Consider the following 17,552-nt stretch of genomic DNA (forward strand, 5'->3'; position numbering starts at 1 on the left):
TAAGTGACCCTTCAACCTTTCGTGCAACAAAGTCCCTTCGTGCATTTTTGACACCTACCAATTTGTATAGTTTTGAGGATTGAGCGATATCTTTAATTAAACAAGTTATTTCCATTTTCTTTTTTATTTAAATATTAAAATGCTAATATAAAGTTTTTACCACGTTGTTAAAGTTACATGTAAGCTTAAAACTCCAAAAAAGTTTGTAGAGACTTTTAAAACTATTGACGAAAATATATACAGTCTAGACCAGTTGGTTTAAATGTATTGTTGTCTTATTGGTAATCTACTTAAATACATCTTTAAAGTCAGTTTAATGACTTGTTTAAATTTTTATGTTTTATTTTGTTCTTTTTTTTGCTGTTTACCTAAAATATTTATAAAAAATTACACAGTTTGACTATGATCAAATACTTTTCCTTGACATTCCGTCAGGAAGAAAGAAGAAGAAAAGTAAAACTTAGATTATCTTCTAGCAAGAAAGAAAAAGAAAAGTAGTGGAGTGGAGTAATTATCTGGTCAAAAAGTAAAAAGAGAAAATATAATGGAATTGCATCTTTAACATTTCTTTATAACTGTTTGAATGTTGAGCTTTAATTGGTTGAATGTCGAGTGTTACTAAATTAGCCAATAAGAATGCGTCTTATAAAAATGCTGTAAAAGTGCATACAAGCATAAATAACAAATACTTATAATCTAGTCAAAGTTTTAGTGTAAGATCACCAAAAGTTACCTGTTTGAATTCTGCAAAAGCATTATTTTAAGAACAACAGTTAGGCTTATGTCTTGTAGAACTTTATGTCAGTTTAATATTGTTTAAGTGTTTACAATAATAGTTTTTAGTTTGAACTATATTTATTTGTCTTTAGTTAGTTTTTTTTTTAGTTTGATTCAAATATATAATATTTTAGTTCTACAATTTCAAAAAATATTATGTAGACCTCTTAACTACTATTAACTTAAGTTTTATAAGTTGTTAGGTTTCTTATTTTTAAAATCTGAGATTTTATGTAAGTTTGTTAATTAAAGCACATTTTTTGTTATTATATTTTTTGTAGTTTTATAACCGAAGATCCCTCTACTCAGTTGTTGTGTATAGTTAATATAATGTAGATTTTAGTATAAATAGCTGTTAATAAATAACATTTAATTATGAAGAGTTTATAGTACTATCCATGTAATTATAACAACATACCTCTTATACCATTTAAAGATAATTTTATTACTGTTCTAGTTGACTTGATGAGATCAATCAAAACAATTCTTTTTAACATGACAAAAATTGCACTTTTCTTGTATTTAGGCATACATCACAGTAACAGTTCAACGTCTTACCAGGATTTTAAGAAAACTTTATCAAACAGATCTGCTATTCTTTATAAAATGGTACGCTACAAAAATCTGTAAACATTAGTTTATAAAATATGGAAAAAAAAATACAAATGGTCAATATTAGAAATCTTTAATTTCTTAACCTTTGTTTTGCACCAAGTTTAGGTAAAAACTGTTAAGGACATAGAAAAGAGGTTCAGAAAAAAACAAAGTCTGCCAAGAACTCTGTCTCTAATTATTTTTGCTCATGAACTAGTTCTTTACCATTAGACCATATTTTCACATGTTCAAAAACAAATTTGTTATTGACACAAAGTTTTGCCAGATCGAGAACTTTAATCTAAGTTCACGTCTAGTTTGAACCAGATATTATTTTTAAATCAAGATCAAGCCCAGGCCGAATAAAAATATTTTCTTTAAATAAAATTTGGGTAGATACATATTTTAGAAAGTTATGGCTAGATCTGGCAGTATACGACGTTTGGATCCGGTAGAACACTACTATAAATTAAGTATAATTAAGTTTAGTAGAAAACAGGATTTGAAGTTCAATAAAAGTATTACATTTTCAGCTGCTCTTATTTGTAAGTAAACTTATTTAGGTTTTAATTATTGTTATTCTTTTGTCTTTCTACTGCTTTTTTGTTTACTTTGATACTATAAACTTTAAAAAATTTATTTCATGCTAGCTTGGTGTTTTACTGATGGGAATAGCTCGAAATATATCTTATTAATTGAATTTTGTTTTCTGTTCTGTTTAGTCAGTAATGTTTGCTTATCAATGTTTAATATTCTGGACAAAATATTAAACTGCTTCTGTGGTGTATGACTTAAAAACCAAATTTTTTTGTAGATTCTGTAGATCAGGTTTTTATACCAAACTTTTTAGCGCTTTTTTTATTCTTCAATAAACAATCTATCAAATCTTAACATTCTAAATTTATACTTTTTTGACCTTAGTTAGTCGAAAATAGACGACAGACCATCCAAGTTTAGGAAACAATATAGAATTTACAACAGATAAAATTACGCTATACGCATAATTTAGAAATTTTAAGTTTAGAATTATATAATTTATTTTTTAAAATTTTAGATTTTAATTTACATTATACTTTAAAAATTATAAAAGTAGTCACTTACTTCATTTTCTTAAGTGTTATATTTAAAGCTAATAAAAAAAAACTTAAAATTTGTGCTACCCCACCTGAAGAAGCCTAGACACGCCCCTGTTCCTGAACATGTTTTACTATAATAATTTCAGTTTAAATATCTGAGTTTTTTTTTTCATTTTACATTTTTGGTTTATATACTCCAATAAAAACTTACCATGTCATTTCAACTACTCGACCAAGACATTTTTATAGTGGTATTTTCCTTATATCTTCAATATTATTCATTTCAAAACGCTTGAAAGTCATTTTTATTTTAATACTAGGTTTAATGCCAAACATTTTTTATAATGACTTATGTTATTTAAAACCTGAACTAAAGTGTTTGATACTAAAACTAATTAGTTAGCAGAAGAGATTTAAATGTTAAAATTCGAATTTTAAGGAAAATCTTTATAGTACACTACATAATAAATGTAAATTTTGTTTATAGAATATAATAGTTAAATATTTGAGTTAAAATATATATGTATAATTCTCCACCGTTTTAACTATTATTTCTTAAACAAATGGCTAAGCTAATTACCACAATATCTGTCTCAGTTCAAAAAATATACAATATTTCTTTTTTAAACCTTCTGTTTGACGAAAAATCAATAACAAAATTAAAAAGGTCCACCCCAAGTATTTTAATATTATCATTTTGAAAATATGCTTTTACACACATTTTAACTTCCAAGTGCTGTAACATAACAATAGCCACTTACTTCATTTGGTAAAGTTTTTTATTTAAAGTTACAACAGAAAACATGAACAAAAAAAAAAACGCTACCCTGTTTGAAAAAGCTTAGCTGTTAGTAATAAGCTTTTTTTTAACAGTTTCTTTTTTTAGTTAGATGTTTTTGCTTGTTTCAAATCATAGAAACCCAGATTTATAAGTTAATATATTTATTATATTTAAGCTAAAGAGTTTAACTCTTAAGGAAACATTAATTTCTGTTTGAAATCTACATATTGATTGCTTTTAATTTTAATTTTTATTTTATGTCTGTATTTTTCAATGTTAGACTTTTGTATTTTTAGCATGTAGCGAAAATAAAATTATTTAGTTTCAAGTTTGTTAATTAAATCATGCACAGTAGTTTATTAAATACAACCATATTTTAGATAAAAACTTAATAAAGTTCAAAGAACTAAGCTATAAAATTATGTTCAAAGTGTACTTTAAGTACATAAAAAAAAAGAATATTTATTAAACTTTTAAAGCTAAGAAAACATTGTAAAAATTTGCTTATTTTTTCGAGTGGTTGTTGTAGATATTAGAAAAATAAACATATATTGTGGTAAAGTTAGGCAAAAACTACCATGTAAAAAATTTCACAGACACCAAAAAGTGTTTTATTTTCCAACTTGGTTTATAAGTATCTCATAATGTAAAAATTGTATGGTAGAAAGTTTTTATTATAATAAAATCATTTTAAATAACAATGATGTTCTTAAATATATATATATATATATCAATATTTTGTTTTAAACTTAAACGGCTACTGTAAAACTAACTTTTATATAAATAAAGTAGAGTTGCCATTGTTTATCAAGTTGCCTATTAAAAATCACTCGGGCATGACATACAAAATTAAAAGAAACAAATTATTTTTAAGTACTCAGTTTTCAGAAATTCTGTCCTAGACAAGACGTTAAAAGGTATCCGTGGTGTGCGACTCAACAACCAAAAGGTTTTTTCGTGCACCAGGTCCTAGGACCAAATGTTTTGAGCGTATTTTTTTTCGACCAATAAACTATAAATATTTCTGCCAACCTTACTATAAGATTTTAAAAGTTTAATGTACTCAGTTTGTATATTTATTTGTTTATCAAGAATATTAAAGTGAAAAATTCTTAAAATTTACATGTTAAACTTGGTTTTAAACTTATAAATTAGATGAATTTTTAAATTATAATGTAAGTTGAAGTATATTTTATAAAAATTAATATTAAAACATTTAGAGTGATCTTTCCTTTAAGTTTTAGTATATAAGTTCTTCTCAAAAATCAGGTTTGAAAATAAATTTGTTTTAATTTTTCAATTGATATAAACTAGATAACTTAAAATAACTAACCTCTGAAATACTAGCTATTTATTTAAGAAGGCATAAATAAAACTGTAACAATTGTTTATAAGTTAACTTTCTGTTTATTGTTAGCTGTTGATAATTTTTAGATGTTATTATACTATCCTTTAATTTTTTTTATTAAACTTAGAACTTTATCCAATTTTATCTAAATGTCTTTTTTAATTGGATTGTTTATTTTAAACATTCAAATTCAATTTTAAAAATAGGAAACTCTTTAATGAAAATACTTTAGCATAAAACTTCAGTAATAAAATGAAACAAACATTTTTTTTACTTAAATAAGATTTAAATAAAATGTTGAAATGTCACTATATTGACGTTGTCAGTGTTTTCTTATTTTTAAGAATCAAGACTTGAAAAAAAAAAAAAAATATCTAAAGTTTTTCTGAAAGTAACATGATATTAGCCTAGGGAAATATTTTTTATATATTGGAACATAAGTTTAATAATAATAATTAAGTTTGTAAAACCTTATTACTTCTTAGCTTTGTACTCTACTGATAAGAATTGCTCGAAATATATTTAGTGTTTTTAAAAATGTTTGTCTTGTGTAACTTATACTGTTTTATATAACCCATATTTCAATTGCTATGTAACTGAAAATAAGAATAAAGTTTACTTCACATAAATTTGTTTTCTAAATTTGTTAGTTTATTTAAACTTTATTAACTAACATTGATTATTTTTGAAGTAAAGTTTAACTTTTTAGTTCAAAAATGTTGCATAATTGTGATAATCTTTTTTGGTATTTTCAAAGCAATTTAGTAATAAGTTTCCTTTGGAAAATAAATTTTTTCAAGTTTGATTTAATTTTGACATAACAACTGAATTTTGTTAAAAGCATGTTTCAGCTGATTACAATGATTCCACTAGCAAAGTTTGAAAATTTAGAAATCTCTAAATCCTGAATTTTATGAATTTAACATTCTTTATTGAAAAATTTAGACAATCAAAAAAGCACATTCAAATTTATTAACATACATAAAGACTAGTATTAAACAAAGTTTTTATTTATCTATTTGAGTGAATTTTTTATTTTATTTTTTTAGGGGGTGCCAAGGACACAAAAAACCAGTAAAAATGTGCCCCTGTGCAGGAATCTTGATTACTATACCCTTTTTGTAATTGCTTTGCAAAACAAGAAATAAACCTTTACTTCATATAATTTCTACAAGTAAACAATTGTTATTAAACTTTAGTAATTAAAGTTGAACTGTTTTGAAGTAAAATAGCAGTTTAAACACAAAGTTCAAAAAACTGCTTAATCAATATTTATTTACTTATGCTAGTATTATTCAATTGAAAATTTTGTGTAGTTTAGTAAGACTTTTTTTTCACAAAAAAGCTCTTAAAAGGGGTAGCCTGAAAAACGTCGAAGTTTTGCATAAAAGTAGCAAATTACTTCCATACTTGCTGAGTCAGCAATTTTATTTTAATGCTTGATTTTTTTAACCCTTATCCCTTGCTCACCTTACCCAAACATAAAAAAAAGTTTAAGTGATTAAACTTAAAAAATATTTTTTTTGCTGACTTATCAAATATGATTTGCTACTTTTGTGCTAATGATTTGCAGATTTTTCAAGCTACCTTTTATAGGTTTAATTTAATTGTGACATAACAATGAGATTTTAATTAAATTTTGTTACAGCTGAGTAGTAGCAAGCAATGAAATTATAATAAAATCTTATGTTTATGTATTCAAAATTCATAGTTAATATTTAATAAAAATACATAACAATTTCTATGGATACATGTCAGATTTTTACTTAAGCACGGTTTTTAATGTTTTATCTAAGCCTTATTCCTTTCTTTTTTAGTTTTTTCCGGGTCGAAAAGGCACATGGAATTGAGACAAAACAGGTCCCTGGTCTACAAGATAATGTTCAGTTATATATTTTAGTTAAATTAATTAATTTAGCTTAATGAAATTTTTAGATAAATTACTAAAAGTTGTAGCTTTTTAAAACGAGTGTGAAGTTAGCTTGGTAACGTTTTTCAAGAACTTTTAAAAAATGTCTAAACTTTAGATCCAATTTTTCCTTATCTTAATAGCTAAGAAAAACTTTTTTTTTTTAAATTCTAGAGAACGGTCCTTGGTGTTAAATTTAGTAAAAAAAATCTATTGCATTTGGGCTTGACTTTTAGTGTAGGGCCCATTAGAAAAAATGAGTTTTTTTACCTATTTTTACTTAGCTCGAATTAAAAAAAAAATAAAGATTATTTTTTTAAATTTTAATATACATATTTATTAGTTAGTAAATTCTGTACAACACTTTTTTTTTCCAACTGTTAATATTTTGTACTATTTAGCCTTATTCTAGATTTCCTAATTCCGAAATAAGGCCAAATAAAACAAAATATTAACAGTTGAAAAAAATTAAATCTGAATAACATTATTCACATATAAAAAAAGAAAAAAAATAACTTTTTTATTTTTTAATTCGAGCTAAGTGAAAATTAACAACAAAACTCATATTTCGTACTAGTTGGCCTTATTCTGGAATTACGAATTCTAGAATAAGGCTAAATAGTACAAAATATTAACAGTTGGAAAAAAAAAGTGTTGTACGGAAATTATTAACTAATAAATATGAATATTGAATTTTTTTTTTTTTTTAAATTCGAGTTAAGTAAAAATAGGTAAAAAAACTCATTTTTTCTAAGGGGTCCAACACTAAAAGTCAAGCCCCAATCCAATAGATTTTTTTTATTAAATTAAACACAAAGGACCGTTCTCTAGAATTAAAAAAAAAGGTTTATTTAGCTATTAATACAAGGAAAATAATTGGATCTAAAGTTTGGACATTTTTTAAATATTCTTGAAAAACGTTACCAAGCTAACTTCACACTCGTCTTTTTTAAAACTATTATATAAAATCTTCAATCTCTCTTTTACATTAATTAATAATTTATTGACAAAAATTGCAACCTTACTAACCCGGTTTCACCTAAAAAAGGATCTTCAGAGTTAGGTGATCACCTAACTCTGAAGATCCTTTTTTAGGTGAAACTGGGTTAGTAAGGTTGCAGTTTTTGTCAATAAATTATTAATTAACTTAGCTCTCTATTTCAAGATTGAGCACTATTATTCATTTGGTTTCCAAATTATACATATATTTTACATTCATGGTAAAATATACTTTAAACAAAACAATGCGCACATTAAAAAAAATTGTGTTCTAAGCATTTTTTACCTATAATACTACTACATATAAATAGAAGTTACAACTAAAGTTTATTAAAATACAAATAAATTAACTAATATGCATTCAATACTTCTTTTTTTTCAGTTAACTTAATATTAAAATGAGTGACCACAGTTTAGTTGAGCTTGAACTTTTAAGGTTGTTCAAGCGAAATGCTGAAAATTACTTTGAAAAACAAAAATTGTCTCTACAGAAAGTTACCGTACCCAAAAGTCTTCAAGCTTTTTTAAAACAAGGTAAGAAAAATTTCGTACTTGAGTTATTCTTAGCTGGTATTTACAGATTAAAAAATGTAGATAATTAACTTTAGTAAAATTTATGGACTTATATTTTTTGCTTTTTAACTTTATTTTCTTAAAAATAAAGTTTAAAAGCAAAAAAAAGTATTTGCTTGTTCTATTTGTGTAAATTATTACATTTGTTTAAAGTAATGATAATAGATTGCCATGTTAAGCAGCGTAAATAGGAGATCTAAATTAAAGTAAATATATTAACTGAGCTTTATTTTCAGTTGACTCGGAATTCGAATATCATGGATTTGGTTCACGGCTGAAACTCAATAAACTTATGCTCAATTACGAGCTAGATGTTAACATAAGCGATGAAATCATAAACAAAATAGATATTCAAAAACACCATTACAAACTTAACTTTTTCTATGAAATTTCAAAAATGTACAAACTTACGCATCTGGCCAAAACAACTTTGAGCTTTATGCGGAGCTGTTTCACAATCAGCATAGAACACAACAACTTTTTATACCCGGGGTCGGTGGTAAAAAGAATCGACCCCAAGGCTGTTTGTTTAGGCAAACAAGCTTTTTTGCTCGGGGGTACCAAAGCGCTAGATTCCACGTGCGTGCGCTCCGTTGAGAAGTTTTCATTTACAACTCGCACCTGGAGTAAAGTGGCTGACGCTTGCGACAGCCGTGTCAGGTACTGCGCTTGCGCGTACGAAGGTAAAATAATACTCATCGGAGGAATAATGCTGGCGACCGTGGAAACTCCCGGCAGAGCTTTCACCATACCCTACTCCACCAACTCCTGCTTGCAATGCGACACGAAAAGCTACGAGTGGAAAGAGTTCGCCCCGATGAACGAGGAAAGATCGGTTGCGGCTTGCGGAGTTTTCGGAGGAGATCTCGTCGTGTGCGGAGGATTCGGAGGGGTCGACGAATGTTTTGGAATATTGAAGTCCGTCGAGTCGTACAACCGTGAAAGCAATAAATGGTCACCGATGCCAAGCATGAATGAAGGCAAGTATTACCACAGCCTCGTTGTTGCTAAAAACAAGCTGTTTGTGATTGGAAATGGCAAGTCTCAGTTTGAAGTTTTTGATAACGATTGCAAGAAGTTTGTGATTCTGAAGTCACCGGAAATACCCACAGAAATGTTTAACTTTGTCAAAACTACTTCTTTTGGAAACAAGATAATTGTTATAGGCAAAAATAGTTTGGTGGCTTTTTGTTATGATACAGACAAGGATGAATGGTCGAGCATGTCTCTTGAATTTGCCAGATGTTTGTTTACTTCTTGAATCTTCTTTTAAGTCTAATTTTGTCAGTGACACGGTGTCTTTTACACTAAGTAACTTACTGGAAAAGTCCAGTACGATGCGATAACTAAAATGCTTTTTGAACAGAAGGTTCTTGAACAAAATTTTTTTGAGCGCTTTTTTGTCGTTTAATAAACTAATACATTAATAATGTTTAATATAACTTCTAACAAGTTTTTAATGTATTTTGTGTATTTTTACTGACAACTAATTAAAAATAATACTTAATAGTTTTTTACATTTGTTTACGATTAATTAATAGTTTAGCTGAATTATGTATCTTTTTATTAATTAACAAACTTAATTTTCAACTTTAAAAATTTTATTCATGAAAAAACCAAAATTTTAATTATTAATTTAAAGATAAATTATAACCTTAATTAATATAATAAAGTTTTTGTTTCTAAAAGTGCTGTTTTGACAAACATTGATAAAACAACTTAATTTGTGTTTTTAATCCAGGTTTGCCAAAAAACCTGGAAAAACTTGGAATTTGATTATTTGGGCTAAAAAATCCTGGAATTTGAAAAATTTTGAAAAAAACCTGAAACTTTGAACAAAATCACTAAAAAACTTGGAAAAACAAGTAATTAAAAATTACATGTTAAGCAGTAAAATTTCGATTTGACACTAAAAATCTATTATATAGGTAAATTTTTTGTAATCATCAAGTTTTTTTTAGTCAAAATACACACTTAAACTAGTTTTACAATATCTTTTCAATATTGTTACATTATTTAACACAGTTTTCTTGTTACCTTAAACTTGATTTAAAACTAAAAAAAGATTTAAACGACCCAACAACGTGTGTTTTTAAAAACCTGGAGGAAATTTTAATTACCTGGAGAAAATTTTTCAAAAACCAGTGGCATCCCTTCTAATGGTTTATTTTTCTACTATTGTCATTTTCGATTGTTTACACTGTATGACTATATTTATGTATATTTTTAAACTATACATATTTAGGCACATAACATAGGTAAAAATGTTACTTATACCAGAGACGACTAATAGAATGTCTAGGCATTTTAAAGTGAATTAGCAGATATTTTAAAATTTTAGAGTATTTTTTTTGTTAGCTTAAAAGACTTTAAAATATGAAGAATATACTATTGTTTAGAGAATTTATTTATTATGGGGTATATAAAAGTATGTATTTGAATTATATAAATCATTTACTTATTGAAGTTTATTCACACACATTTTTCAACAACACTTTTAATAGCTGAAAATTTTTTTGCTTTTAAAACAGCTGTTGTTGATACTTATTAGCTTAACTGTATTTGAAATAAGTTTTTAGGTAAACTTATATACTTTAAAACAAGGTTTGACTCTGATTTAAACGGAAGTTCCGTTCACAACCTAGAGGAACTTGTGGTTTATTGAGTTTTGAAGACCATCCATACATCCACGGTCTTACAGAACCAGTAAGTTTAATAATATTGACACTTTATTGTTTCAATTCTTTTTTAAAAACCTATTCTTGTAGTAAAAAACTTTTTAAACTTACTCAATTTGTCAAAATCGCTAGCTGATCCATCCAAGGAAACTTAAATATATCATATAAAATCTCATAGTTTTGCCCTAATAGACTGTTTTCTTAAATACACCACTACGCAAAACTTATCAAGTTTTGGAAAAATGTTTTTGTCAATCTCTTTAATAATGTTAATTATATCCGCTACTCACTTGTGTTTATCATCAAATATTTCCAAGGTATTTTGTTAGCGTAATTGTATGTCAACGCGGATTAGCCTCACTGAAAATATTAATACCATATTTTAAAATTTAAGCTGCTTTGGTTTTGCAAAAGCAAGTTTTTTTTCATGTTGATATAAACCATCTCTTTTTTTTTAAAGAGTTTAATTTAAATTGTTAACCACGAAATTCGAAGCATGTTTATCATTAACTAACCAAAATAAGTTACTGCTTGAAAAGCAGAGTCATTATAAATGAAGCTTTTGTAATCTTTGCAGTTCTAAAATACATTTTTTTGCGTTTTGTTTGTGACGACTTTAAGCTTTATGAACAGAGTATGAGATAGCAAAGCGTTAACAACTGCTTGGTAACCAGAAATTAAAGTTGAAAAAAGTGTGTTTAAGTGTTTACTAAAAGTTTTAGTAAGGGCAAACACACAGTTCAGGGTAAATTTTAAGCTTTGCTAACAAAATTTGATAAAAGTAAATTCTATGTTAACTTGTATAATAAAGCATTAAAGTTAGAAATTAACTTGGTAAAAAAAAATTAACTAAAACTTTAAGCTTTTATAACAAATAAGTATAATAATACTCTACTTTTATATTTAAAAAATTTTTAAAACTATATGTTTCTTAATGAATATGTTTTTAAAGGTTACTAATGAATTTTTTACTTGCAGACTTCATTTTATATGAAATAATTTTGTAGAACTTATAAAACTTTTAAACGCAATAAAAAGATGAAAGTATGTTTAAATCAAGTTTTAAATTTTTCTTTAACTAACTTTTTAGTCTATAAAACTTTCTACGAATTTCTATATAAAAAGTCCTTAAGAAAGTAGAACATTAAAAAAAAGTTGTTAAAAAGTGGGTAATTCACTACATATTTTCTGTTGACAAGCCAAGTAAAATTAAAATATTAGTTTTTTTGTGTAAAAAAGAGTTATTCTTATTGAATAAATATATTCTTTAATTTTTATATTAAAACTAATGATCTGTAGATAGAGCAACAATATATAATACTAAAGGTAAAAATACTTAAAAGTTTAGTCTTTGTAACTACTTAAAAATGTAAAATCGAATGAATAATAAAAAATATTCTACAAGTAGTTAGAATGTAGCTAGTTATATATTAGAGTTATTATAACTTAAAATTCGTTTTCCGGTAAGATAAGAAAACAATAAAGTATTTTAGTCTATATAAAGTTTATTCTCATTGCAAGTACAACGGAAATAAGGCGTGAAATGTTCACTCTCGACCAATTAGATCACTCCATATCTTCGTGGTCGTCATGACAACCCTCAGTCTTGCAAGTGACTGGACAGTTGTCTCTCATCCATGATCCAAATGATTCATGGGTACAGTAACCCTTGGCAGCCCACATTGGACAAGAGTTTGCTCTGCAGCCAACTTCCTGACACACTGTTAAAGAATTTGAAATTTTAAAACTATAACTATATCAACTAAGTGTTTATACTAAACCTAACAACTATGAAATAAAATATGTTGAAAAATATTTAATTTTTTAGATTATAGAATTAAGTTGAAGATAAAAATTTTAGATTAAACCTAACAGCTATGAAAAAAATAAATACTTTGCTACAAATATAAGGCTTTAACTGTGTTTTTTGACGAAATAACAACGATACGTATTTTATGCTTAAATAATTAAAAAGTTTTTTATAACAAAAATTGTTATATAAACACAACTTTATGTTTTTAACTTTTTTGATTAAAGCTACTAAATTAGAAGTACCAGTTTTTATACAAAACAAAATTAAAACTTTATTTTTTCTAATGTTTAAAAAAACTTAAAATTTAAATTCAAAAACATAACACAGCCATTCTGTTTACATAATCTGTACTGATTTAACAAAAAATTACTTTAAGAAACTTGTTTTATACTAACAGTTATAAAATTAAGATTTAAATCGAGTTACAAACAATGTAGGAAATTAACTAACTCCTGCAGTAGCCACTTAATGTGAGAAATTTTCCCTCACCGCATGGGTTAGAGTTCTCTGGCGCCTCCATGTGGGCGTCCCTACGCATGCGAGCTGTGCAAAAGGTTTGTATTAGTAATTGTTTGAATTTTTTTAGATTTAGAATAATACTTAATTTGTCAACATTTAGATTATAAAAACTCAAACATGACTATTTTTTTTACACGGATAATTTTTTAAGTGCTCTTAGACTTTTTTATTCCGTTAAAAAAATTTATTCTATACATATAAGTTTAAGATCCTTTACACTACACATATGTTAAGCTTAAGTTCATGATAAATATAAGCTTATAAGTTTTTTTCACGCAAAAAGCTAAAACATTAAGTTTTGGTTTTTCATAACAAAATGTCGAATAATAACTAATTTGTATACTTTTTTTGTTAATCTGTTTATATTTTTGACATAGTTTTTGTAATTAAGAAGCACGTAAGTTGTTCAAACTTAAAATAAGTTACTTAGTTTTGGATTTGTTATTAAAATTTGATATTGCTTAAATTAAAGTATGTTTTAAACAGCTTTTATTTCTAGTCAAGGGTAGAACCATTTATAAAAAAAAAACATATATAAAAACTCTTTCTACAATAATTTCTTACTCATATCTTTCAAACGCTTAAACAACTAACGACCTTATTAATAAGTTAAATATACATTTAGTTTTCACAAGGATATGAACTGTTATTATTTAACTTAGTGCTTTATACGTTATACATAGCGTAAGCTTATAAAAGCATTATAATACTACCATGACAAAATTGTAAAATTTAAATTGATTTAATTTACATTTTTAAAGTTGTTTGACGCTAAACACATATTTATATGAAAAGTGACTTAAAATGATTAAAAATAAATTTTATAATTACTTTTTTTATGAATTTTATATACTCATTTATTATAAGTTATCTAGATTTTATAAACCTCATGTACTTAACAAAAACTTACCAGCCATACTTACGGCGACAGCCATGATAAAAACGAGCAAAACTGAGAGTTTCATTTTGAAATGTATATACGATAAACGTCTACACTAGTTTGTTCAACTTAGTATGTCAATTGGACTTTTATACAGAATCAAACTGGCCCCAGGCTAAAAATTGCATATAAGGTTGTAACTTTTACATATTTTGTTGTTTTCGTTTATTGCTTCCTTCAGCTTATGTTGTAACGTTTTTTTCAAAAAAAAAAGCAAGTTACTCAATTGTGTTGTAACTGTTTGCACGCAAGAACAATACGATCAATCGTATTTGAACTATGACCTTGCAATGAATAATGGATAATGACCGTGAAGTCTTTTTGTGTTTTTAGGTCCTTGAACCAAAATATTTTGAGCAGTTTTTCGTTTTTTTCAATAAACCGCTAATGAACTTTTATAACTGCATCAGTCTGTTATTATTTGAACTGTCAAAATTACTCTTTAAAAATCGTACAAGCTTTTTGTTTTTTACTGGTTAAAAGTTTTAAATTGTAATTATCTAACTAAAAAGTTTTTTTTCAAGGTTTAGTATACTTGTTCTAAATTTAATAAATTGTAGATAAAATGTAGAGTTTTTGAGCTTATATATATAACATATTTAACAAAACAATTCTATAACAAACGAAACGCATTAATTCAAACTTTAACTTAGCAACATAGCTAAAATCGATCTAGTGGTTTGTTTATTTAGATTAGTAAAATTATAGAACAATCTTATATTACTTGTTGTTAAACGATTAATAGTAATTTAAAATTATAATAAAGTATAGCTGCAGATCTAATAATGTAAGTAAATCTATCAAGGTATTTAAATTAACAACAAATATTAGTTGTTAAACTTTATTTATTAAGATTTAATGGTTGATTTTTTAAATTTATGCTACAAAAATTTACTAAACTTCTTTCTTATATGCGCTAACGCTAACCTACGATACTTGACCGTAGTTTAATTAATTTGTTTTTTTTTTACCTGCGTCCGCACTTGTTTTAAAAAAGATTTATAATTTCAAACTATGACTTAAAAATAACTTTTTATAAAAAAAATATAAATAGTGTTAGAATGCAGTAAAAAACTTGTTATAAAGTATACTTTAAAAAGTAAATTTTAAAAATAAAAATGAAATATAAAACTAATATTTTTTTAAGTAAATGGTGTGGTAATCAATACTTTAATAAAAGTATACACGTATTTTTTTAAAGGAAAATAATTGTGGACAGTATACCATAGTATAAATTTAACTCATTTTGGCAAGTGTTTTTTATATGACTTAACTGTAGTTAATAGCTAATACAAACTTATGACAAGTCTAATATAAAAATAAAATCTATACAGACATATGTTAAACCTACTTCAAGTCAATATATAGCTTTGTACATGCAAAAAAGCTAAAAAAAAATTGTGAAAATATCTCGGACTGTGAAAAAGTTTTAAAGTTTTATTTATATTCTTCAACTTATTCAACTTTTTTAAATTATTTTTTTTAAGTTACAAGCACGTAAGCTGTTTCAAACTTAAAATAATTTTTTGGAATGTGACTTAAAATCAACTATTGCTTAAACATGTTGTATTTATTAAAAAAATGATTAAATAAGCTTTTTATTTCATTTTTAGTTAAGGCTAGCACCATTTAAAAAGTATATAAGAAATCTTTATATTAATAATGTGTTATGATATTTTGTGCCCAATATAGGTTTTAAAGCAAAATGTTGAGCACATGTACTTTTAGAAATTCCAACTTAAAAGAAAGCACATAAAACAACTTAAAAACTTTTTTAGTATATATTCTTATAAATCTTTTGTAGTAGAATTATTGTTCTAGTACTACTTCTTTATCGCGTGCAATGAATTAAATTGCAACACTATAGAGTAACTTGTTTATCTAATTTTGAACGATAGGATAATTGCGACATTTACTGAATAAAACTTTTCACGTGAGTACTAATTCCTAGGAAATATTTCCGTTTTTAGATTTAACAAAAAGCCTGGGGCCAGTTTGATTCTGTATAAAATTGCAGTTGACATGCTAAGTTGAACAAACTAGTGTAGACGTTTATCGTATATACATTTCAAAATGAAACTTTCAGTTTTGCTCGTTTTTATCATGGCTGTCGCCGTAAGTATGGCTGGTAAGTTTTTGTTAAAAGTGTATATTAATATAGCTATATTTTGGTTATGACATACTTTAACTGTAAAACAATAAATACGCTAAACCTAAGTTTTAAATTCTAACGTATTAACTGACAGTTTTGTATAGACATCATTGAATTTAAAACACTTGAAGCTAGTAAGTACTATTCAATTTTTTTTTGTTTTGTTTTTCAAAATTTCACATAGAATTACAAAACGGGTAGAAAATGAATACAGTTGAAGATAGAAAATATTAGTTGTATGATTTATTTTATGTTTGACCATTGTTATAAAGTTTAAACGAATACGAAATTAGTATCCTTATATTAAAAACAAGATTCTTTACATTAAGTACACTTGGTTAAAAAGTAAGAATGATTTAGGTTTAGACTTTCTAAAGTTAGCCATAGGCCATCATAGAAACTAAAAAGATTTTCATAAAAGAATTTTTTGGCGTAGTTCAAAAAAATGCTTTCAAAATTAAACAGTAATAATTGATTCTAATACATCTTTAGTGAGCTTGTAAAATATTAAAAGTTTTAAAAACATATCAATATAAACCTTTTGCACAGCTCGCATGCGTAGGGATGCCCACATGGAGGCGCCAGAGAACTCTAACCCATGCGGTGAGGGAAAATTTCTCACACTAAGTGGCTACTGCAGGAGTTAGTTAATTTCCTACATTGTTTGTAACTTGGTTTAAATCTTAATTTTATAACAGTTAAGTGAAGTTTGTTAAAGTAATGGCTTTGTTTAATAAGTATAAATTAAGTAAACTAACTATTTTTGTTTTTCGTTTTTAAGAAAAATTTAATTTTTTGAACATTATTACTTAAAATAAATTTTTGATTTCGTTTTATAAATTAACTTTTAATAAGTTACTAGAGCAACAGTTTTTTTTTTACCGAAACATTCTATTGAACTTATTTAAACTTTCTAAACTTTCTCAGTGAAATCTAGTAACTTTTATCAAAAAACTGAAAAAGATAAAGTTGGGTTTTTACAACATTTTTTAACAAAATATATTTTTTGAACATGAAAATACATTTAGTTCTTATATCGTCAAACGACAAAGTTAAATATTTTTACTTGTACTCAACTTTTTATTTCATAGTTGTTAGGTTTAGTATAAACACTTAGTTGATATAGTTATAGTTTTAAAATTTCAAATTCTTTAACAGTGTGTCAGGAAGTTGGCTGCAGAGCAAACTCTTGTCCAATGTGGGCTGCCAAGGGTTACTGTACCCATGAATCATTTGGATCGTGGATGAGAGACAACTGTCCAGTCACTTGCAAGACTGAGGGTTGTCATGACGACCACGAAGATATGGAGTGATCTAATTGGTCGAGAGTGAAATTTCACACTTAATTTTCGTTGTACTTGCAATGAGAATAAACTTTATATAGACTCAAAAA

At 26.0% G+C, this 17,552-nt stretch overlaps 3 protein-coding genes across 3 annotated transcripts; 2 read left to right on the forward strand and 1 right to left on the reverse strand.

Moving 5' to 3' along the window:
- Positions 1 to 8,454: 8,454 nt before the first annotated feature.
- On the forward strand, positions 8,455 to 9,318 carry LOC145832248 (uncharacterized). Its single transcript, XM_082939569.1, has one exon. It carries the CDS (start codon positions 8,455 to 8,457, stop codon positions 9,316 to 9,318), a length of 864 nt encoding a protein of 287 aa, XP_082795695.1.
- Positions 9,319 to 12,220: 2,902 nt separating this feature from the next.
- LOC145831767 (uncharacterized) lies at positions 12,221 to 14,115 on the reverse strand. The gene is made up of 3 exons (XM_082939097.1): positions 13,978 to 14,115; positions 12,999 to 13,091; positions 12,221 to 12,456 (listed from the first exon to the last, which is right to left on the reverse strand). The coding sequence occupies exons 1-3, from the start codon at positions 14,030 to 14,032 to the stop codon at positions 12,302 to 12,304; spliced, it is 303 nt and encodes a 100-aa protein (XP_082795223.1). The 5' UTR covers positions 14,033 to 14,115; the 3' UTR covers positions 12,221 to 12,301.
- Positions 14,116 to 16,023: 1,908 nt separating this feature from the next.
- LOC145831770 (uncharacterized) lies at positions 16,024 to 17,552 on the forward strand. The gene is made up of 3 exons (XM_082939099.1): positions 16,024 to 16,135; positions 16,709 to 16,801; positions 17,318 to 17,552. Exons 1-3 carry the CDS (start codon positions 16,081 to 16,083, stop codon positions 17,470 to 17,472), a joined length of 303 nt encoding a protein of 100 aa, XP_082795225.1. The 5' UTR covers positions 16,024 to 16,080; the 3' UTR covers positions 17,473 to 17,552.

Source organism: Thalia democratica, chromosome 3 (assembly GCF_965202585.1).
Source record: "Thalia democratica chromosome 3, ktThaDemo2.hap1.1, whole genome shotgun sequence".
Classification (NCBI taxonomy): domain Eukaryota; kingdom Metazoa; phylum Chordata; class Thaliacea; order Salpida; family Salpidae; genus Thalia; species Thalia democratica.

What these genes read in the sequence shown, in the direction of transcription:
- LOC145832248 (XM_082939569.1), top strand. Translation starts at nt 8,455, where the DNA reads ATGTACAAACTTACGCATCTGGCCAAAACAACTTTGAGCTTTATGCGG.
- LOC145831767 (XM_082939097.1), bottom strand. Translation starts at nt 14,032, where the DNA reads ATGAAACTCTCAGTTTTGCTCGTTTTTATCATGGCTGTCGCCGTAAGT. An exon ending in TGTCGCCGTAAGTATGGCTG is followed by an intron (nt 13,092 to 13,977) that starts GTAAGTTTTTGT and finishes CCTTTTGCACAG; the next exon opens with CTCGCATGCGTAGGGACGCC. An exon ending in ATTAAGTGGCTACTGCAGGA is followed by an intron (nt 12,457 to 12,998) that starts GTTAGTTAATTT and finishes ATTCTTTAACAG; the next exon opens with TGTGTCAGGAAGTTGGCTGC.
- LOC145831770 (XM_082939099.1), top strand. Translation starts at nt 16,081, where the DNA reads ATGAAACTTTCAGTTTTGCTCGTTTTTATCATGGCTGTCGCCGTAAGT. An exon ending in TGTCGCCGTAAGTATGGCTG is followed by an intron (nt 16,136 to 16,708) that starts GTAAGTTTTTGT and finishes CCTTTTGCACAG; the next exon opens with CTCGCATGCGTAGGGATGCC. An exon ending in ACTAAGTGGCTACTGCAGGA is followed by an intron (nt 16,802 to 17,317) that starts GTTAGTTAATTT and finishes ATTCTTTAACAG; the next exon opens with TGTGTCAGGAAGTTGGCTGC.